Source organism: Anarhichas minor, unplaced genomic scaffold (assembly GCF_050575085.1).
Source record: "Anarhichas minor isolate MPS153535 unplaced genomic scaffold, ASM5057508v1 ptg000014l, whole genome shotgun sequence".
Classification (NCBI taxonomy): domain Eukaryota; kingdom Metazoa; phylum Chordata; class Actinopteri; order Perciformes; family Anarhichadidae; genus Anarhichas; species Anarhichas minor.
The window spans coordinates 12282832-12304995 of NW_027466460.1; the positions used below are offsets into that span (position 1 = coordinate 12282832).

A 22164-nucleotide genomic window follows, 5' to 3' on the forward strand; every position below is an offset into this window, starting at 1 on the left:
CTGCCACATTACAGGTTTACAAATTTAAGATGACTATAAACCTTTTATTGTTTCACATTTGATAAACTGATAACTGTCCTCAGAAGCTGCAGTTTGAAGCTCAGCTGGGTATCGGCTGATACTGAGGTCACTGCATCTGAGGTTTAAGAAACTTTTTTTTTTTATTATTGTGCTTAAGGTGAAATTTCTTCATGATCAGATGATTTTCTTCTTTCTAAATGTCGTAGTTCAAAATATTCTAAGTCCAGGTCCTTCGCTGCTTCATATCTACTCTGTATTTTGTGGTTATGAAAGATTTTATGTAGCCATCATGGCTTTCTCTTTACTCTTCTGGATAGCCGGTCTGTCATTGCGAAGACTTTTATTGGGAAGTTTTCCAGCAGGTTACTTTGACCAATGTCCATAATTACGGTGCAGTTCTATATCCAACATGTTGCCTCACAGTTTTCAGGATATACAGAGAACATCTAGTTCTTGATGTGCCAGCACAGTGTTGTTCCACTCTATGTTAACTCTATAGGCTGCAGAGATATTTTACCTCATTAACCTAAAGACCTAATGTATGTACAGATGTTCACTGTGATGTTCAACACGAGGAACAGAACAGTCAACTAACATCTTATCTATAGAAGACTTGACTTAACAGGTAGGAACGTCGTGTAAAACTGATGTTCTCAAATGTACCTTCTTACACAACATCTGAGTCATTAATCAAGTTTAAAGATGCTGCAACATTTGACGTCACCTCAAATCTACAACAGGCCTCTTTCTTTGAATTAACTTAGAGGTGTTATAAATCAGTTTTTGATGTGGAGGCAGCTATTTTGAAAAGTGTTATCAATGTTTTGTGCATCTCATTTACTTATTTATGGCAAAATAAACAAAACACCTTAATGCGTGGTATAGCTGTATGCAAGGTGCTCTATTATTAATTATTTTGTTGGCCCCAAAGTTGTCAAATGTATATAAAATAATATTTATGTGTAAAAAATAATAATTGGTAGCTAAATAGAAATGTTGGGTACATGATCTCGGGGCTAAATGGAAGCCCATTTCTGCCAAGAAAAAAAAAACTGTTGGAAAAGGAAAATACTTAAGTCAAAATGCTGACGTAGCATATCATAATTTTGATTTAGTCTGGGATAATTTTGACTTACTTTCTCATAACAATTCAATGTCCTATAATATTGATCTAGTATAATCCTCATAATTTTGATTTACTATGACTACATATCTAATGATTTTGACTTACCATGATTAGTTCTATTTGTATTAAGCATAACTTTCCATCTATTTTATCTTTTTTACCCCAGGCTTAGGCGGGTTTATGGTTTCACAGCCTAAATCGGGTGGGCGTGTGTGATGGTGTGGGCTGTAAAACGGTTCGTGTGTGTGTGTGTGTGTGTGTGTGTGTGTGTGTGTGTGTGTGTGTGTCTGAAGAAGAGCGGTAGCTGTTTTCACCCAAATATCGCGAGACGGTGCTTGATTATGTGGAGAGCGTAGACCGCCACAGTCCTCTCGTGCCCACCCGGTCTCATCACCGGGCTGACGGACAGACAGAGAGAGCTGGTCGGACACGCGACAAAGGGCTGACCGACCGGCACCATGGAGCTCATCTGCCGGGTAAGACAAAAACCAGGGTTCCGGTCATTTGTTGGTGTTTTTTTCCCCTCAGACAGACAGATCCATGTTGAGACTGGCTTAATTGTGTCCGTGATGCTCCCGGTATGTGAAGGACATAAAGGGAACAGAACCGGCTTTCTTGCACCTCAAAGGGAGCACGATGAGGGTGCTCGTGGGGGAGAGAGAGAGCAGAGGAGAGACTGGAGCAAAACATGTCCAGTCGTCCTGTCTGCTGCTGCTGCTGCTGGGTGCGGAGCAAAAGGAAAGTGTCCGTTTACATGAGAGGGGGACAGTGTCCGCACCGGCCGGTGAAAGGGCACATTGTAACCCGTGTACTGTATACATGAAGGTTGTTTTCTGACCGAGGACTGAGAGGAGGTGATGGCGAGTAGAAACAAATATGAACTGAAATAAAACAGCCTGAACCTCCCTTCATAAAGAGAGAGATTTTTTTTTAATACAAAGTAAAAACCAAGCAACCTTTAGCTAAAACCTAAAGTGCACACGTGTCATTGAGCTTCACAGACATTTTCAAAGTTCACGTAGGAATTTTTAATGTTTTTTCCCCCCTTATTTTGCGCGTGTTTGTGCCCACGCACGTATGTGTAAGTACAGCGCGTGCCAAGACACGAGAGCAGTGTGTGGATGTTGATTTCTCAAAATAGGCCCCCCCAGTCAACGTGGAGTTTAGATTTCAAACCGAGTGGAAAGACACACCACAGGAAAAAAAACTATAATTTTCTAAAAAAATCTGAGCCGTAGGACTCTCTGTTGTGCTCCTCCGCCGTCTGGATTTGTATTATCTGGCTTTGTAGCGTCATGTTTCCACTGTTTTCCTCCAGCAGCAGATGTTTTTATGGGACACACAATAAGCTCTCTGGGCCGAAGCGGCCTCCACCCCCACGGCCCCGTTTGTTCACGTCTCTGTGACAGCTGAGCGCCCCCGGGAGGAGCCTGAGGTTCCCACGGCCCCTGGGCAAAACCATTTATAGCACATACATTAAAAAATGTCCCGTTTAGGACTTGGACTTTCAAATGGAAACAGAATGATGGATAATGTCAAGCGCAAATCGGATTCTTATTTGTTTGGCTACATCCCAGGAAGAGGTATTGAGATCTTTTCAGTAAATAAGTAGCAATATCCCATCACAATGTACAGTTAGTCCTCAATATTATCAAAATGTAGCTGTAAAAAAATGTTTTTAAGTTATATTAGGTATTTTAATGTCAACGTTTTCTAGTAGGCCTAGTTGTTATTATAAAGTTAAAGTGCTTTACATGAGTTGAGTCTTTTAAGATACTCTATTTTGATTGTCAATTGTACTTTAAATATGTAAAGCTCAATAATTTAATACACTTTGCTTTGGATTTGAAGAATAATGGAACAATAACTGAATACGGTGGTATGATGGAATCCTGCAGAAAGTCTGTGTATGACAGCCCACCTACACGGTTACAGTAAACCTCAATACTTACAATTCATTTAGCATTTAGCACCTTTCACATAATATACGAGGGCTGTGTTTCACTCAATGTCAGCCAACCTTTATCGTTGATTATGCTTGTTTGTTTCTGGTTTGTAAAAATGTCACCACAGGCTCTTACGTACTCTTGTTAGCGTTCCGCACCGCCTGTTTCAAATTATAAGCCTCAGATGAATCGATGCCTGAACGGTTGTTTTGTAAAATTCACCCGACTGTGTTTCGACATGTTCGAGGCAGTCACCTGGAGAGCGTATATGTGCAGGATATGATGGTGGTATTTCATTTCAGTTTAGTGCAGTGTAATTTGTTCCATTTTGATTGTTATTGGTTTAACCGAACCACTGAACCAAAGTTAAATTAGGGATGCTGCTTGGTGTTGCCTTGGTAACCAGGCAGCTGATACAATGTTGCATTGTGCATCATGTTCTGTGTGTAGACATTATTTATGAAGAGCTTTTAACTGTAAATCATTTTTTAATTTATTGTTCATAAATTATGTACTATTGCTTTATAGATCAGCTACAGGCCTCTGAGGAGAACAGGTTTGGCAGTGTTTATCCTCACACACTATTTTAAAGTGTTTGTATAATTCCTTTGTTACTTTATAAGGAACTACATCTTTTTTGTTCCACAAAGCAGAAGAAAAACATTTGGCCATGCTGCTTTCAGCCATTACTCTCCGAGAGGGGTTGAGAGGAGCTGAAAATATTGATATTCTTAAATGTTAACTCAGAGTAGTAGAAGTAGAAAGTACCATAGTACCAATACAGTATTTGAGTAGATGTACTTAGTTATGTTCCACCATTGTCAGTGAACCCCCAGTATGCGTTTTGTGAGATAGAGCCACTGAAGGATTGATCTGGTATCACACAGCTTCTGTCTATAATATCCAGTTTTTGTATTTTTAATCAGTGTGTCATTGCCTCCATGAATTCCACTGTAAAAAAGGAACATGAGTCTGAGTTACATTTCCTGTTTCTTTCAGTTGCATCTGGCAAGCAGGAAGTGTGTCCTTCCGCGATAGATGGCCACCATGGAGCTGAGATAACCTCTTCTACGTTCCCCCACCAATCGCGGCTCTGGATCGGGTATAACCATGGGAACATGGCGTGGTCTACGAGTGGCGTTCATCCTGGGGTCTTTGTTTATGATCCTGCTGATCATCGTCTACTGGGACGACGTCGGAGGCTTCAACCTCTACCCGCTGCAGGAGCCCAAACACAAGTCGCCTCACCCTCGGACGACTGCTGGGCCCTCGCACTCTACGTACACCAGCAGAGCCCAGACCAGTACTTCCTCCGCCGTCCCCACTACTGCTCCAAGTACAACACTGGTGCTTGAGGAGACAGGGGGAGCGGCTGAGGCGCACACAGAGGAGGAGGGGAAGGAAAAACAAGTACAGAGGAAGGAGGAAACAAGGGAGGATGAGGAGGAGAAGGAGAGAGGTCATAATGCTGAGGACGATAGGGAACAGGAGGCGAGGAAGCAGAGGATCGTGGATGTGTGTTCAGGACAGGACGCTGTTGAATTCCCCGGAAGGACTCGGGCGTTTGAGCAGATCCCAAACAGGGAGCTGGATCACCTGATAGTGGATGACACCCACCAGATTATCTACTGCTACGTCCCCAAGGTACAGCTGCCTTTTGTGTGTGGGTGTGTGTGTGTGTATGTGTGTCTGTCTGTATTTGTATGAACATGTGGGTGGTGGGTTAGTTCACTTTGTTTGGATCTAAGTGTGAGAAAAATAGCAAGAAAGAGAAAAAAAATCTTAAAATCACAGTTCTTCATTTCTCTAGCGTTTGTCAACATTCACAAACACACGTTCGTGTGCCCTCTTGTCTTTTTTGAACGCCTCGTCTTTCCCTTTTCTTTCCCTCCATCGTTGTTCTCCGTTCAGGTGGCGTGCACCAACTGGAAGCGAGTGATGGTGGTCCTGTCTCAGTCTCTGATCTCGCCCTCCTCAGGAAAACCTTACACTGACCCAGAGGCTGTACCTCCTGACCTCGTGCACAACTCCTCTCTCCACCTCACTTTTGCCAAGTATGACACACACACACACACACACTCCCTGATAAAGCTACATTGTGGACGACAGATCTGTGTAGAAATCGGCAGGAGAAGAGCTAGTTTGGGTTAGCCAAGCACACTCACAAAGACAACAAAGGAAAATCTACCAATAAATCAGGGTGTCTATCCAGAACTTAAGAAACTTAAGCTGACTCAGTTTGTAAGTCACTGTACGATTTGTCTCTTTAGTAATTCTGTCTCCACTTGTTTTCAAAGAGGCGTTAATTAATGAAAAGTTACACGGCGTTCCTTTTTTAGACAGCTCTACGGAAACACTTAATTATTCAGTTATACCGTTTGAGGAACTACACGAGAGCTGAAGGAGTTATTTACTGAGTTGACTCTTGGAAGAAGGGAGTGCTAAAGACGGGCGGGGGGGTTGATGCTGCAGCACAGACAGACCTTTCTCTGTCTCTCAGGAGCTGTCTGTGTTTGGATATATATCTGAACATATGTTTTTTCTATCTGCACTGATATACAAGACACCTTTTTGTCCCCTTAAGGACTGATCAGGCTTTGTTTTCAAGTCACTTAGTGGCCAAATGTTTTTAGTATTGCATGGGACTAAGCAGCTAACCCTCAAAAAGCGTTACAATCAGGACAAAGCTAAAGATCTGCTCTCATGGTGTTGTGTGCTGTTTGTGTCTCTTGCCAGGTTTTGGCGCCATTATGGTTCTCTGTCCCGCCACCTGATGGCACTCAAGCTCCAGCACTACACCAAGTTTCTGTTTGTACGAGACCCTTTTGTGCGTCTTATCTCGGCCTTCAGGAACAAGTTTGGAAGGTGTGTGTCAGATAGAGCGGGTTACACGGGTGTGTAAGTGTTTGATTTAAGGGTGAGGAATGGGCTACACTGTTGATTCAACTGCAGTCCTATCATTCTTGAATTGGGTGAATTTGTGTTTGTTTTTAAGGCCCAACGAGGACTTCTACAAGCAGTTTGGCTCTGTCATGCTGCGTCGTTATGCTAACGTGTCAGGCGGTTTGCCAGAGACAGCGGCGGAGGCGTTTGCAGCGGGAATCAAGCCGACATTTCAGCAGTTTATCACATACCTGCTGGATGCAGAGACCGAGAGGGAGAGTATCTTCAACGAACACTGGCGGCAGGTACTTGTCTCACACAGCAGTGAAAGGCTCCACTTGATACAGTTTGACATTATTTCTCAGATGGTTGGATGCCGTGAGGTTAATCTGCATACTTACCCCCCCCCCTGTTGTTCATATTCAACTTCTACATCATTTTTTAAAGGCAGGGTTAATTTATATTTTTGTTGAAATTCTCATTACATCCTGACAGCAATAAAAGAATCATATAAAGATCTGGTATCTGTGGCCGTCGCAGGATTGTAATAAGCCGGTACAATCATTCAATTTGGCACTAATTAAATTATTGTTTACGTTCATTATGATCATTTTGGGGGAGTGGCTTTGGAAGTTGACCTGAAGGGACGTGATGTCAGTGTTGCCGACTTGGCGACTTTCTTGCTAGATTTAGCAACTATTGGAGCTAGTGCTTCTAACTACCTTCATTGGAAAAGAGTTAGCAACACTGGGCTGGGTTTTTCTGTTGGATTGTTTTTTTAAATCTAGCATACTCTTGCTAGTTTCTCAAGATTGCCAACCCTAGCTTTAAAAGACCATACCAGTATAACATGGACTTCTTGCCCTTACCTATCATCTCTGCCATTCGCACTTTGTGTCAGGTATTACAAACAGACGCACAAACGGACGCAGCTATAAAATTGTACGCCTGCTTTTTGTGTGTTTCAGGTGTACCGTCTGTGCCATCCATGCCAGGTGAAGTATGACTTCATTGGGCGACTAGAAACCCTGGAAACAGATGCGGAGCACCTGCTGAAGCTTCTGGAGGTGGATCAGCTGCTACGCTTCCCTTCAGGGGCTCGAAACCGCACTGCAGCCAGCTGGGAAAGAGACTGGTTTGCACAGATTCCCATAACAATGAGGAGAGAACTGTACAAGCTGTATGAACCAGACTTTGAGATGTTTGGCTATCCCAAACCTGACAGCACGCTCCACCAGTAGACCACGTCGAGCCAAAGGCCTGGGCGCTGCACTGTGTGTAGAGCCCACACCTCAGCTGCCTGCGCCGAGCCAGCAAATGCCTTTGAAGACCAGTCTATGATGCTGTTTGTTTCATTTGCTTTGTGCGTACCTCAAATGACGGAAGTGCCTGCCAGTATTATTGCATTTCATATCTGAAGCACACCTGCTTACAAGCTGCGTTATCCCAGTCTGTTTTCCCCATGTAAAGGCACTTTGAATAGTATTTTGTGAATAGTATTTCGGTAAGTCATTGGGAAAGGACTGAGGCTAACTGTTGACTGACATCTTCGTGAAGGGAAATGTGTGGCAGAGAAATAAAGTGTTTTTGTATATGTGACTTTATTTTTACTGTGTATGTGGAAGAAATATTCAAGTGGCAATACCACTATGTAAAAATAGTTAATCGTAAGTAAGGTCTGTTTAATAGTCCAGGGAGTACCACGCAACAGTTGTATATGTCTTCTGTAGCTGTGGAGGACCGTTATCAACTGTAGGCTTTAAAAATACTAATTTCTAACAAAAAATCAAGAGACTTCTTAATTTTAAGTAAAGGTTAAACCAACTGTTGGCATATAGTTTGAAAGATGTGGGTGTTTACCAGGCATTGAAGGTCTAATGAAAACATGCTACTGCTACATTATGGGTATAAGGATCCAGCATTTTTGGAGCTTGATACATACTAGATATCAGGGTATCCTCTACTGCTTTGATTTTTACCATTCGAAATTCAATCTATCGGTGAGTCTTCCAAATGTATGAAAGTATTGAAGTGCATCCTAAAGTAAAAGGAGGCTACAGTCGTATTTTCACCAAAAAGTACTCAAGTATCAATAGTAAAAGTACTTAATATGCAGAATGTAAAATTATATTAAAGTACAAAATTCGCCTCTAAATTGTAGTGGAGTATGAGTATCCATACAAGGAAGAAAGGGTTGCACTTAGAAATATAGAAGTGTAAAGTCTAGTTCCATAAAATGGAAATACTCAGGCAAAGAACAAGTACCTCAAATTTGTACCTCAAATTTTGCACAGTACTTGAGTAAACGTACTTAGCTGCATTACACCAGTGCTGTAGGGAGTGTATAGACAGAGAGTGAACGACAAACAATCACGCCCTCCACTACTTTCTATTGCACAAAAAGCCGCTGTTCTTGCGTTCACAACTGTCCTGCTGTCTGTTTCCACGTGTTCCAGCCTTTTCTACAGCCCCTCCCCTTCTGTTCCAAACCTCCCCTCCCATTGGCCGAGCCTCCTGTCACTCAGCAAGGGGGGGCGTTGTTGGACCCCACCCTCCTCGTTGCTTGACAGTTCTGTCCCGACGTCACCGGTTCCGTCCCAACACGGAAATAAAGTATGTCCAACGGCTGCGTTGCTGTTATTATGGATTTAAAGCGGCACTGCTAAGCGTAGCTTTCACCGTGTTTAAGGACTACGCGCGCGGCTTGTTTGCGATGTTAAACGGCCGGTGCGGACTAACTTTGTGACAGATGGACGCCCGCGCTGGAAATGGAGAGAGAGTTCGACCTCTGTTGTTAGTTCAATAGAGCTCCGTTTGTTCAGAGCCATGAAACAAAGAGTGTTGGGGGTCATGGGGGCTCTGGGACGCCTGCTGCTGTCTCTCCTCCTGCTGTCCTGGGACGGCAAGCTGTTTCAGGTATAAAGTTTGTCACGTTAAACTGTGCGTGGGGTGTTGTTGTTGTTGTTGTTGTTGTTGTTGTTAATACTGATTGGGTCTTGCTATTTATGCGCAGCACGGACCTCAACTGGCATCCCACTGCGCTTCTGTGTCTATTTCAGGCTCGAGTAAAGTTGCCGTGATATGATGATAGGACGTTGAGTGCAAGTTGCCTGAAGAAAGTTATTATTGCCTCTCTCTATGTGTGTGTGTGTGTGTGTGTGTGTGTGTGTGTGTGTGTGTGTGTGTGTGTGTGTTTGCGCGTGCGTGCATGCATTGAGCGTCTCTGTGCACGTCTTCTTGACTCAAGAGTTCAGTTGTGCGTTGCCAGTTGCCACCCGTTGGTGGGTAAATATGGGAGTGGTGAACACACACAAGTTCTCAGCATTGAGTATAAGTGTATGTATTGGGGGGGGATAAGGATATCCTGCTATATGAGGAACACGGTATAATTATGAGAGCTGAGCTGGACTGTCAACCCACTGACACATCCACAGACGTCCACACACAAGCTGTAGTCCAGCTATGATGAAATCTCAGATACATGACACATGACACCTGGCTTAAAGTCTCTCTCTCTCTCTCTCTCTCTCTCTCTCTCTCTCTCTCTCTCTCTCTCGCTCTCTCTCTCTCTCTCTCTCTCTCTCTCTCTTTCTCTCTTTCTTCCTGGCGGCCCATCAGGTTGGAGGGGTCAGATCTGTCACCCTCCCAGAATCCCTCCTGTTCGTCTCCACAATGGACGGTAGTCTGCATGCTGTCTCCAAACAGTCAGGAGACATCAAGTGGACCCTCAGAGAAGGTTCATTACACATAGACGTCAGTACTGTTTCATGAATTTCTAATTCTATTCTAACATATTTCTCATTAAATCTTTCTTTGATTTCTTTCAGACCCCATTATTCAAGTACCTGTCTACCTCACAGAGTGAGTAACACACAAATACATGCAAGTACTCATACAAATATAGGACTGAGTGTTTTTTTTTTGTGAATAGCAAAGTATTGAATGCTGTCATGTAACAAAAGTAGGCAGATGTGTAGTCTTGTGTACTTATTCTTGGATTAGATAGTTCCTTTACATTATTTTATTCACGCTTGTACAGCTGAATTTTTTTTTTTTTTTTAGACAAAATGTTTTGACTCAAACAAAGGTATTTGAAAGGTACTGGATAAAGTATTGGTGCCGAAAGAGGTAAAAGGAATTTAAATATATTTCAAATAATCACTGGACTGCTGTCTGAATGTTCTTTTTTGTAGGCCGGGTTTTCTCCCAGACCCCAATGATGGCAGTTTGTATGTCCTGGGCGGCAAACACAAGGAAGGCCTGATGGTAAACAATGCAGTGTGTGTGTGTGTGTGTGTGTGTGTGTGTGTGTGTGTGTGTTTGAGTGTGTCGGTTTCACCGTATGACCCCCTCCCCCCCCCCATTGTTTGGATGTACCCACAGAAACTGCCCTTCACCATCCCAGAGCTGGTTCAGTCGGCTCCCTGCAGGAGCTCTGATGGTATCCTCTACACAGGTGAGACATTGTGTGTTTGTGAGAGGTGAAAGAAACGAGACATGTGCATACTTGACATACTTCAATGCTGTTTGTGAATATTTGTGTCTGTGTGTGTTTTTGTGCACATGAAGGTAAAAAGCAGGATGTGTGGTTTGTGGTGGATCCTGAGACGGGCGAGAAGCAAACCAGTTTAACCACCTCCTCCTCCGAATCCATCTGCCCGAACACTCCTCTGCTCTACATTGGTCGCACAGGTATGTCATGCTCACTAACATTTTTCAACTCTCTGTGACCAGAACAAATCGCCAAAGTGCAGAATAGACATCTTTCACTCTGTCCATGAACAGTATTCTCATGCTTCCTGGATTACTGTTTTCCCCCCCGCAGAATACATGGTCACCATGTTTGACACCAAGACACAGGAGCTGCGGTGGAACGCTACGTACAATGATTACTCTGCTCCACCTTACGACGACAAACAGGACTACAGTACGTCTCGCTCACGCACATCCCTGCACACACATTCAGTTATGGAGGCTTACTTAGCTGGATTGCATCAATGTCAATATGAGCTGATAACACAGAACCTGCTTTGTAATAAGCAAACTGAACTATGTATTTGGGGACCTGTATGTCCAGAACAGGTTTGAGGAGAATTACAGTAGTACTGTATGGAGTCTCTTCACGTCATAAAATATTTCAGTCAATACTGTGTATTGTTTTATTGTCAAGCATCTACTTGACTTTAAAGATTCTCTATACAGGATTCAGAGCATCAGTATAGCTGCAAGCTAAGTAAACATAGAGTGGAGTAATGTCTACCTGAGCAGGGAAGGAAGTCGCTCTCCCTCTGTTTGAGTTGTAATCCGAGTTTCTCTCTTCTTTGTCTGCACATCCGGGCTGGCCGTCCCAACCAACGGCATCATGGAGAAAGCGTAGCACCCGACCTCCGGTTTCCCCCCCCCCCCCCCCTCAGGGTTAACATAGTTTGCTTTGTCAGCACTGTTGCCGTCGTTTGCACTGTTTGCGCTTTCAGCTGTGAGCCGTCGGCTGAGCCTTCGCCATGTTGAGAGCCTCGGGGCGGTAATCCGTCTGCTCTCAACATCGCATTTTGCACCTTTTAGATGTCCACCCATCTGACACCGTCAAAGGATTTTAGTCCAATAAAAGTATCACGTTCATAGCTTGTTACAGATCTGTCTCCAGCAATTCTTCAAAGGATTTCTCAACATTGTGAAATAGAGCATTTTGAACCTTATTCCTACTTACTCAAGAACTACTGCACTTACTTGAACCAAAAATCTGGGACATGCATTTCATAATTGTCTGTCAGAGTGTATTTTGCCACATATTTTGTTTGAGATATAGATTTAAAATGTGTAAATATGCATGCGAGTGCTTTCTAGCTTGATAATTCTATTTAAAACAACCAGACTTTGTTCATATGAAACCTGCGAGAACGTGTGAAATCTCTTGAAACAACTCAAAGATGTGACATTCCAACTTGTCCAAAACTGACCTGTGCTGCCTGTTGCCCTTCCAGAGATGGCCCATCTTGTGTCGAGCGGTGATGGTCTCGTAGTGACCGTTGACAGAGAGACAGGTAGGGGGAGGTGTGTGGTTTTTACTATGTGAAGATCTGGTCACCTTTTTATTTGTCTTTACTTCCACCTCTTCTCCTCGTAAGACTTTGAGTGTTGTGTGTGTGTGTATTTTGTCTTCCAGGTGACGTCTTGTGGAGTCAGAACTACGGCTCGCCCGTCGTAGGGGTCTACCTGTACTCTGGCGACTCACTGAGACACGCCCCTCACCTGTCGCTGGCTATAGAAACGCTGCGCTTCCTCACCTTCTCCTCTGCCAACGAACAGGAGGACGCACACTCGACATTGAAGTGGAGCTATCAGTTTGTGAAAGAGCAAGCCAGCGCACAAGCACAACTCGTGTAAGAGAAATTGTGAATACATGCATTCAAAAAAAGGAGCTTTGACAGCGTTGTGATGCATCAGTCTGAGCGGTAACTAGAAGGCTCTCGGCCAACACTTGCTCCGACAACTTTACTTTAAATTGAAGTTAAGTTAAGTGAGGTGTCTTGACATACACATTTAACGGACAAGAGACCACGAACTGCTGAGTCCGTTGTTTTCTCTATTCAGGCTGTATTAGATCTCACACTCACTCATCCACTGCAGACTAAAAGAATAAGCTGTGGTAAAAACTTTGTTAAACTGTTGGCTGGAAGTAAGTTGCAGGTGTCTGGTAATATGTTTTAAGGGACAATGCCAGACAATCAGAAACTACAAAGTATTTCCTGTGGCAACAGTATAATAAATAAGATAGTCTGTTTCATCATCTGGTCAATTGATTATTAATGTGGCAATCCCAAGATCCAATCAGTTATTTCTTGTCCTGAGACCAATCCGTTCATTCCATTTGATTCAAATATTTTTATACATTTTTGAGGTATCCTACTAAATAATAAATCAATAATTGGCTGAGAGAATAACCTGACTTTGTCTCCTCATTAAGACCCACTCTATATGTAGGGAAATTGGACTCCCACCTCTACGCCTCCACTTCCCTCGTCCACCATGGAGTCTCGTTAGTGGTGAGTTTAGATATGTAATCTTTTTGTGTGTTGGACACACCCGATCTGATACATGTGACCGGTTTGTGCTTCTTGTTGCTGTGACAGCCTCGGGGACTGACCTTGGCCCGAATCGAGGGTCCAGTGACGACCGGAGTGACGGTCAGTGAGCGAGGGGAGTGTGAGATCACACCGTTCACTGATGTGCGCTATCCAGCAGGAAGCACAAACAGCCGGAAAAACCACTGGCTGCTAATAGGTAATCACACACACACACACACACACACACACACACACACACACATACACATACACACACACGCTGGATGTCATCCAATAGCAATGAAAACTTCTTGACAGCTGGATGGCTGTTCTAACTACCTAAACAACAACTAAGTTTCCTGGTTCCTTACAGCCATAACAAACTATGAATATGTGTATTCTGTAAAAAGTGTTTCCAAACCACAGAGTCACTATCATTAGAAAATCTGTGTTTATTTAGGCCAAAGGGCAGTGGACTGACGATATATGGACAAAACCTTAATTTTGGATTATTGTAGGATGATAATAAGTGAATAAATTACAGTTATGTTGTATATAATTATTCTAAAAAGCTAGGAAATCTGTGTGCTCAGTTCTGGTATTTTAACTTTGACTGTTGAAACTGGACGGTGACTTAATCCAGAGACAGAAAAGCGGATCAGTCCGATGTTTTGTCTAAAATATAGAAAACTAGTTCCATTTTGTTTAGTAAGATAAAACTAGGTATTGATTTTGTAAATATGGATGATACACAAAGCACAAAAAACATACCTGAATTAATGAATAAGGACTTTAAGCAAAAATTTGCCTTTTTACTTGTTGCCAACAGTGAGGTAGGTATCGTCTTTAGTTATCATCAGGGAGATGTCCAGGGTTTTTGAGGTGGTTGTTGCTACTTCCTTCCAGAAGGTCTGAATATAGGGGACACGACCAAAAAACATGAGCATGATCAAGCATGGTTTATCCACATTCCCTCCAGCAGCATGGCTGAGTGTCACTTTGTTTAGACTTCTGTTTGGGAGAGATAAACAAGCAAATCAAGTTTTACCAGCAGATGTCACTCCAGGCCTGTGACTTGATGGAGGACGACTGTGTTTCCCGGGCATTCGGCAACATATCTTCAGTTATTTCAAGTCAAGTATTGAGATGAAACAAGCGAATATCACAATCATTTTAAGTGTTCTCACTTTGTGTTCAGCATGAAAGCAGTACCTCTGGCTGAAGAAGAAAGGTTCCCTCAAAACTGAAAATACCTCTCTTTGATTTATTGACGAGAGAAAAGAGAGTGACCACAAACACAGACACTCAAGCAGCTTTGAAGGCTTCATCTCTGAATGTTTTTAGGTCATCACGAGCTCCCTCCAGTGGCTCACACCACCATGCTGAGGGATTTCCCAGCCGGCCTGCAGCGTTCTGGTGAGGCAGTCATCCCCCCTCGACCTTCTGCCTCGCCTGCCTCCTACTACCACCAGCGCTACGTGAGTCCCTGCTGCAGTCTACAGCTGAGAGTCAGTGAATCACAGCAATGATATCAGACAGTAACCCTCTTCCTTCATGTTGTTGCTGTCTATCACAGCAGCTGTGTCAGAGACCGAAGAAATAATGGGATAAACTACTAAATCCACTTTCATTGTAAACTGCTTTACAGACAACATTGACGACAAACACGGATAAAAACAAGTCATTAAACCTCATTATATTTCCATTGTTTCTCATCCCGCTTGTGTTATTGTGTCCTTCAGTACCAGGCGGTTGCTGGTAGCCACAGCGACACTAATGCTGACAGAGGAGGGGTTGATGGGAGGTCGACAGGACAGGCCCAGAGGCCGGCCGCTGTGCTGCCCGTCTATATGACTCAGGACCGTCTGACTCTGGCTGTTCTGACGCTGCTGCTGGGAGGATGGCTGGCCTTCGCGCTCACGTACCCCGTTGTGAGTTTGTGTCTTATGTCTGTCTGGTGTTTAGATGCATGTGTTTTTAACGTTTCAAAAACAGAGGACAAAAATGTCATGTCAAAAAACTGCCCTACAATTATTTAAAGATAATGTTTTCCACTTTTACTGATAAATCTTTTTAAACCAACTGATCATAACTACCAACTACCACACCCTTTTCAGGATTTCAGCCCTTTAAATGAAAATAACACACATTTTATTATGTACGGGCGACACAGTTAATTATAGGAGCTGAGGCTGAACTTCCAATATTAAAAACAAAACACACACCTTTGCAAAATGTATGCCATATGCATCCACACAGCCAAATTCAAAAGCTAAAAATGTCCCTAGAGAAGCTTGTGTGTTTTAAGATGCAGTTTTATTCTCAACGATATGAACAAAAGGTGGCAAACTGCACCGATATCAAGCAGTAGTGATGGTACAAGCAGGAGAACAGAGGCATCCTGTGGAGTTCTTGTTTTTCTATGAGTGGATCCCTGTTTTGTTCATCTCGTGCACGCTTACAAGGATGCACATGCATGCGTGTGTGCACAAATGAGTGATAAATAGACAGTCCTGCAAATGGTTTAACACTATTCCACTGATCAGGTTTCAGTATGTGGCGGAAACGCGACAAAATGTGCAGCAATGCACCAGAAAAGCAGGGAAGAAGGAAGAACGATGGCTATTAAACATTGATGTAAACAAGGAAATGCATTCAACACATTTGTTAGGCTTGAAGGAATTCAGAAAATGTGTTTCGGTGAGTGTCAATGAATGTTAACGTAACTTTTGTTTGTTTTTGAGAAAACTCCACCCTGAACTGGAGCTGCAACCTCTTTTTGGCTGCGTTTTTTGTTTTGTCTGTTGAGGCTGCTCTCAGTGAAGTAATCGCCATTGGCAGTGCAGCAAAGGAGAGTTCTATAATCTTACAAATCTCTCTCAAAGAAGAGCTCCCGTTCAACACGGATCTCTCAAACTGCCTCTTCTAACATAACTCTTCTGTATCTGTGCGTGTTTCTGCAGCGTGCAGCTCATCAGCTGAAAGCTCAACGGCGGCTGGAGGAGGCTTTTGAGTCTCGTCTCCAGCGCATGCAGACAAACATGCAGACGGCGACCTCGGTCTCTTCAGACGCAGCCCTTTCTACTGACACAAACCTCTCCAGTGGTAAGTAACTTCTAAGAAAAGTTCCTCTGTTATGTTTTATTCCCTGTATTTAATGACCTGTGGGTCCAGTTCAATGATGAACATCCTCCTTTGCATTGCACTTGAGAAATGAAGGATTTTAAAAATGAATAGTGTTGACGCAGCAGGTTTTCTCAAAGCCTAGAAATCTTGAATATATTATTCACACCAATCATACTGCTAATCTTCACTTTTCTGTATCCAGATACTCCGCCTGCCGACCCTCCACCTAGTCCTCACAGTCAAAGCAGCAGCACCTCTGATGTGGATAAAAATGGCACCGCCGGGCATAATCCCACAGCAGGTAACGTTTTAACATCAGAATTGTTTAATTTCCTTCTGTCCCGCACCACTAAGATGAAATGAATATCTTGCTGCTTCATTCTTCCTTCCAACGTCTCTCAGAAGGAAACAGCGAGGAGGTGCAGGTGGGTAAAATCTCCTTCACGCCGTCTGAGGTGCTCGGACACGGCACCGCGGGAACGTTTGTCTTCAGGTACAGTATTTACATTTCAACACAGCGCTGTTACGACAGCTAAGTGCAGAACAGGCGTAAGAAACCTTTCTATAAGTATTAGTATTTGGTGACGAAATGGTCCCTGTGATCTCAAACAAAGTGTGGCTTCAGCAATCGGCCTTTGACTTGTCACAGCAGGAAAAGCACAAATGGCATTCATGATGACTCATGCACTATTTACTTGTCCCATTAAGTCATGACAGTGTGACAGTGAGTCAGCTTGCACAACACCAGGACCCTGAAACTGAAGCAGCTAAATGGATTCAATGTTTTTTCCGACTGTGACATGTCTCCAGTAAAGAAAACCTAGTTGTTTTTTGTACCATTGTGGAAATCAAACTAAATATTTATGGTGTGGTATACTCTGGAAAATGGTACGAACAAAACATATCCACAGATTTGAGTTAATGGGCTAAACCATAAAAACAACCCACTTAATTTCTTATGTAAACTAAATTGTTGTGATGCACATACAGTACTGTGCATAATGTGTCATGGCCCTCTGTTTTGGCGTCTTTAGGGGTAATTTCGATGGACGGCACGTAGCGGTGAAGCGAATACTGCCGGAGTGTTTCGAGGTAGCAGAGCGCGAGGTGCAGCTCCTCCGAGAGTCGGACACTCACCCGAACGTCATCCGATACTTCTGCACGGAGAGAGACCACCTCTTCACGTACATCGCCATCGAGCTGTGCGCTGCCACCCTGCAACAGGTCAGCACTGTAGGGCCTTTGTCAGTAAAATAAAAAAAGAGCAAATAAGACCTCATCTCAGGACTGTGTGGGTGTGGCTAGACTGTAAGTGATTGATGTCGTCTTCCTGGTAAAAACAAACACAAAATAACATATCTACAGTCAAAGCAATCACAGTATCCATTACCTTGAACAATTCATCAAACAAAACATCATAGCAGGTGGTGTTATTCCTCTTGTGTGCCCCCCCCCCCCCCCCCCCCTTATTAGTTTCAGTGTTTTTTTTTTAATAGGTATTTTTTTCTCATTTGTTTAACATAAGTAATGAGTTCCACTGACTGGAGGCTCTTTAAATGAGTTCCTTGGCAAGGAAGTAGAAGATGGCCCATGGGGACATTTGTAGATGATTATGCGATAGACCTGTCTGTACAAGTCTGGTTTACCGCCATGATTGCATTGCTGGCAAATATTAGAAACCATGACAGACTGCGGTGCATCTTTGCCACAGTTTGAAAGAGCAGTGAAGAGACAGCCTTGCGGCTCTATTTAGTGCGAGCAAGTCGTTTTTAATATCTTCTTTTTTGCAGCAGAGGACCACGCAATCATACAAGAACCTGTTAGATGTGAACCAATTACACCTTTATCATTCTTATTGGTCGATGGAGATTTGGGACGTTAATCCCCATCAAAGCTTCGCTCCACCTTCAACATGAGCAGAAGTCTAATCAGTCAGAGTAACTAAAAGCAGCTGTGTGGGTGTTCACAGGTTGTAATAACAAAATAACACGTGTTTGTTGTGTGTCTCTGTCCTCTGCAGTACGTGGAGGATCCGTCTTGCTTTCCTGAGCTGAATCCTATAACTCTGCTGGGACAGACCATGTGTGGCCTCTCGCACCTCCACTCACTCAACATAGGTCTGAGATACACACACACATATAGACTATACATGTACACACCTTTCTTTATTTGTTTCTAAATTATTTCCCCCAGAAACCAGTGCTGCTCAGCTTTGACAGCTAAAATGTTTCTCTGTGTTTCCCCTCTTCCTCTTTCTTCTTCGCTCTCCATCGTCTCTCCCTTTAGTCCATCGTGACCTGAAGCCTCGAAACATCCTCCTCTCTGGTCCCAGTGCGCTGGGTCGGGTCCGAGCTCTCATCTCTGACTTTGGACTCTGTAAGAAGATCCCAGCCGGTCGGAGCAGCTTCTCTTTGCGGTCAGGAATACCAGGAACCGACGGGTGGATAGCTCCTGAAGTACTGCGGGATACTCCCGGCAACAAACCGGTAACATGCACACACACGTATTACATATGTAATATATATTTCTTTGAACACTCTGAAAGGGTCAGAGTTAGAAAAAATGAATAGATGATGGAAGTAGCTTGAGGGTCTGTGATCCAGATATTTTTTCTGTCCTAAATTTACATACAAAACCAAAACTGAGCGGTCCCCAAGATTGAGGAACTCTGAGGTAGAGACGAGTATTTTGTTTGTATTTTTACGGACAGATTGTGTTTGTTTTCTGATCCGGTGTTTCTCCTCTTCTCTGCACAGACGGCAGCGGTGGACGTCTTCTCGGCAGGCTGTGTGTTCTACTTCGTGGTCAGCAGGGGGCAGCACCCCTTTGGCGATTCATTTAGACGGCAGGTCAACATCCTGTCGGGAGAATATTCACTCTCGCATTTTATGGAGGGTATACACGGTGAGAGCGGTCTTTGTGCATTACGTCTTCACTGGCTTCAGGTCATACCCTCTTTTGGTCCAGAATTAAGGCTAGTTCAGTAAATTCCAGCCTTGCACCACCATCTTCAAATCACACCTCAACAATCCACCTTCTTTCCAAATATCCTCAGTGCTCCGGGGTTTTCTTGCTACAAATTCCTTAAATAATCAGTTTTTTATGGTTTCCATGCAATTTTCAGACATTACCGTAATTGCACAATTACAATAATCACAAAATAATCTGCTCATGTCACAAATACAAGAAACCCTGAAAACCGTTTTGTCCCTCAAATCAGATGACGTCATAGCGCAGGATCTGATCGAGCAGATGATCAGTGCCGAGGCCGAGTCGCGGCCCTCCACCGCCTGTGTGCTCAAACATCCGTTCTTCTGGAGCCCCGAGAAGCAGCTGCTCTTTTTCCAGGTGTGTTAAATCTGTTGGCCACGGAGACACAAATCAAGCTGTGTCAGCTGTCTCTCTTGATTAGTAAACTTTGTTTGATATGGACAAGTTAAAGTAGCATCAACATACATGTAGGCCCAGATTCACTGTGTTTAGTGCTTATTTACAACACCTGTCCACAGGAGGCTTTTTTTAATGACTACTTGTCATTACTTTCTGGTTTAAAAATTCCTATTTTTTCTGATAAACACAAAGCAAAAAATGTGCAAACGGGGGTCTGAGTGTGTTTGTGTGCGTTGGTACGTAGGACGTGAGTGACCGAATAGAGAAGGAACCAGCAGACAGTCCGATCGTGGTCAAACTGGAGACTGCAGGGAGAGTAGTGGTTCGAACCAACTGGAGGATGCATATCTCTGTGCCGCTGCAGACAGGTACACGCATCGCATCACATTACTGCACTGTTTGCACCTGTGCAGGATGACAAAGCCGTCAAATGGTCTGTAATCTCCCTGTGTACGTTGCAGACTTGAGGCGGTTCAGGACATACAAAGGGAACTCGGTCAGAGATCTGCTGAGAGCCATGAGGAATAAGGTCAGCATGCTTACTGGAACTCTTCTATTTATTTGACACAAGTAGTCGCGCTTTGACACGTGTATGTTGACGCGTTACAGAAGCATCACTACCACGAGTTGCCACCGGAGGTGCAGGAGGCTCTCGGCGAGCTGCCCGAAGGCTTCGTCAGCTACTTCACCTCACGCTTTCCACGGCTACTGATGCACACACACGCTGCTCTGCACATCTGCTCCCACGAGAGACTGTTTCACCCCTACTATCTACCCCCCCACGCCAAATAGCAATAACACGACCCTGCACATTATACTCTGTACACACACTGATGTACAGAAAGTGCCCTTTATTGCTTTTGTAAAGCCCGCACTGTTTTTTGGTACAGTGCTGTGAAAAAGTTTTTATATGGCTTGAGCTGTTTTATAGATTTATTTTTATTTTTCTGCAGCTGTTGATCGGGAAACGGTTTTAAGATTAAATTAGAAAGTACACTCCACTAAAGCTACATACTTTATTATAATAAACAATGTTTTTGAACTACATTTTAACTTGTAACTCCATCAGAATTTTTGTATTCAATTAAATGCAATAGTTCATCAATGCGTTTCCTCTAAACAGCTACTGTAGAAAATCAATTCTTAGTTTCAGGTGATTTCACACAAATGATAACAGAGTTATGACTATTATATTCCATTTCTATAGAAAGACAAAACAAAAGGAGAGAGAGGGGTATGACATGCAACAATTTCATTTTCAAAAGTTTGTCTAAAATTTAGATAATGTTATTTAATATGACATTAAACTAATAGGAAAATGTCATTTATTTTATGATGACATTCTGGGCATAGCGTGGAAGGTGATGTTCACCTATTAGTAGCTCTGGGGTCCAGATTAAACGGCACCACAAACCATATGCGAGGTGCACAAACTTTGTCACAGCACTGTAGGTAACACAGACACTGGACTACAGGTTTTTATAAGAGATAAAGCTTGTGTTGCTGTTCCAAGGCTTCATGTCATAGAAGAAACCTCTGCTATCCTTTTTAAAACAGTCACGTTGCTGCTGTGCTTCTCTCAGCTCCTCTGTAGGCCGTGCCAAAGACTCCACAATATTTGCTTTGCTGTTTGTTTTTATGTATTTGATGTGTGTGTCCGAATGTAGCTACACTGACTGAAGAATGTACTGCGCCTCGTTTCTCACTCAAAGCAGTACATGAAGCGCAATAGTCAAATATTGGCTCTGTTAAAACGTGGGCGAGTTCTGGGTAAATCAGATTGATGCAGGCGATAATGCAACAATGGCAACTACTTCATTTGCCAATTTCATTTCAATGTATAGATCTTTTCAACAGAAATGCAATGTATTTCACCACTCCTGAATGTTGGCATTGCTTGATCTTTTGAGCCTCTTTTCAAATGACACTAAATGCTCTCGGAGATATGTGAAGTGTCTCCCTGTAACTACTGGATGAAGGCTTTTTTCATTGGTCTGCAGTAGAATGAATGATGAAGAATCCAAACTTTTGTACTTTTTTGTGAATGAGTGAATTGAACTGATGCTTTGGGTGTGCCAGAGAATTAATAAATCAAGTGTTGTTAGTTTGTAAATTAAAAAAAAGTTTTTATTGGTCTTTACTCTTCTTAGTTTCCATGTTACTGGAAAGAAGAAAGTGACAAACATTTTATTGACTTTATTGTTGGACAAATGTAGAGTATGAGACAATGGGTAAGACTTGAAAGTACAACTTAAAATGCTTACTTGGGGGGGATGGGGTCCTGCAGAACATGAACACACAACTTTAGCCCGGTTTTGATGATCTCACATGAGAGATTTCTGCATTCCTGCTTTTGTGTGAGCTCTCTCTGGTGTGAAGGACGGATGGGCTCAGTTGGAAAAATATGATGTATGATAATCATTAAGTCATTAAGAGTCATTAAGAACAAATTATTATTTACAATAGCGACCTGGCTTTTAAAATGTACAATAGTAGATCAAATATTTATGACATAAAATTACCATAAATATATTAAATCACAATACAACATTTCGATTTTGTCAGGACATGACATCAACTGCATGTTAGTTAACAAATACTGTGAGTC

General features: G+C 43.0%; 2 protein-coding genes across 6 annotated transcripts; both read left to right on the plus strand.

The window, feature by feature from the left end:
• The first annotated feature begins 1472 nt into the window (after nt 1-1472).
• On the plus strand, nt 1473-7575 carry LOC142949717 (carbohydrate sulfotransferase 12-like). Of its 4 annotated transcripts, none has more exons than XM_076091525.1 (6): nt 1473-1623; nt 4093-4737; nt 5005-5147; nt 5830-5991; nt 6089-6281; nt 6945-7575. In XM_076091525.1, the coding sequence occupies exons 2-6, from the start codon at nt 4204-4206 to the stop codon at nt 7215-7217; spliced, it is 1305 nt and encodes a 434-aa protein (XP_075947640.1). In that variant the 5' UTR covers nt 1473-1623; nt 4093-4203; the 3' UTR covers nt 7218-7575. The 4 variants fall into 4 exon arrangements, with proteins under 4 accessions (XP_075947640.1, XP_075947641.1, XP_075947644.1 ...); XM_076091526.1 differs by having other exon boundaries at nt 5830-5958; XM_076091529.1 differs by having other exon boundaries at nt 5830-5987; nt 6945-7106.
• A 992-nt stretch (nt 7576-8567) lies between these two features.
• Nucleotides 8568-21691, plus strand: ern2 (endoplasmic reticulum to nucleus signaling 2). Of its 2 annotated transcripts, XM_076091530.1 has the most exons (24): nt 8568-8892; nt 9595-9712; nt 9804-9837; nt 10170-10242; nt 10360-10432; nt 10546-10668; nt 10802-10903; nt 11958-12017; nt 12140-12356; nt 12941-13019; nt 13107-13257; nt 14385-14518; nt 14783-14971; nt 16004-16145; nt 16369-16467; nt 16569-16659; nt 17201-17390; nt 18187-18283; nt 18453-18652; nt 18923-19070; nt 19387-19514; nt 19801-19924; nt 20018-20085; nt 20166-21691. In XM_076091530.1, the coding sequence occupies exons 1-24, from the start codon at nt 8803-8805 to the stop codon at nt 20346-20348; spliced, it is 2913 nt and encodes a 970-aa protein (XP_075947645.1). In that variant the 5' UTR covers nt 8568-8802; the 3' UTR covers nt 20349-21691. The 2 variants fall into 2 exon arrangements, 1 of the variants encoding a protein (XP_075947645.1); XR_012954069.1 differs by lacking the exons at nt 19387-19514; nt 19801-19924; nt 20018-20085; nt 20166-21691 and having other exon boundaries at nt 18453-18839; nt 18923-19061.
• Nucleotides 21692-22164: the final 473 nt, after the last annotated feature.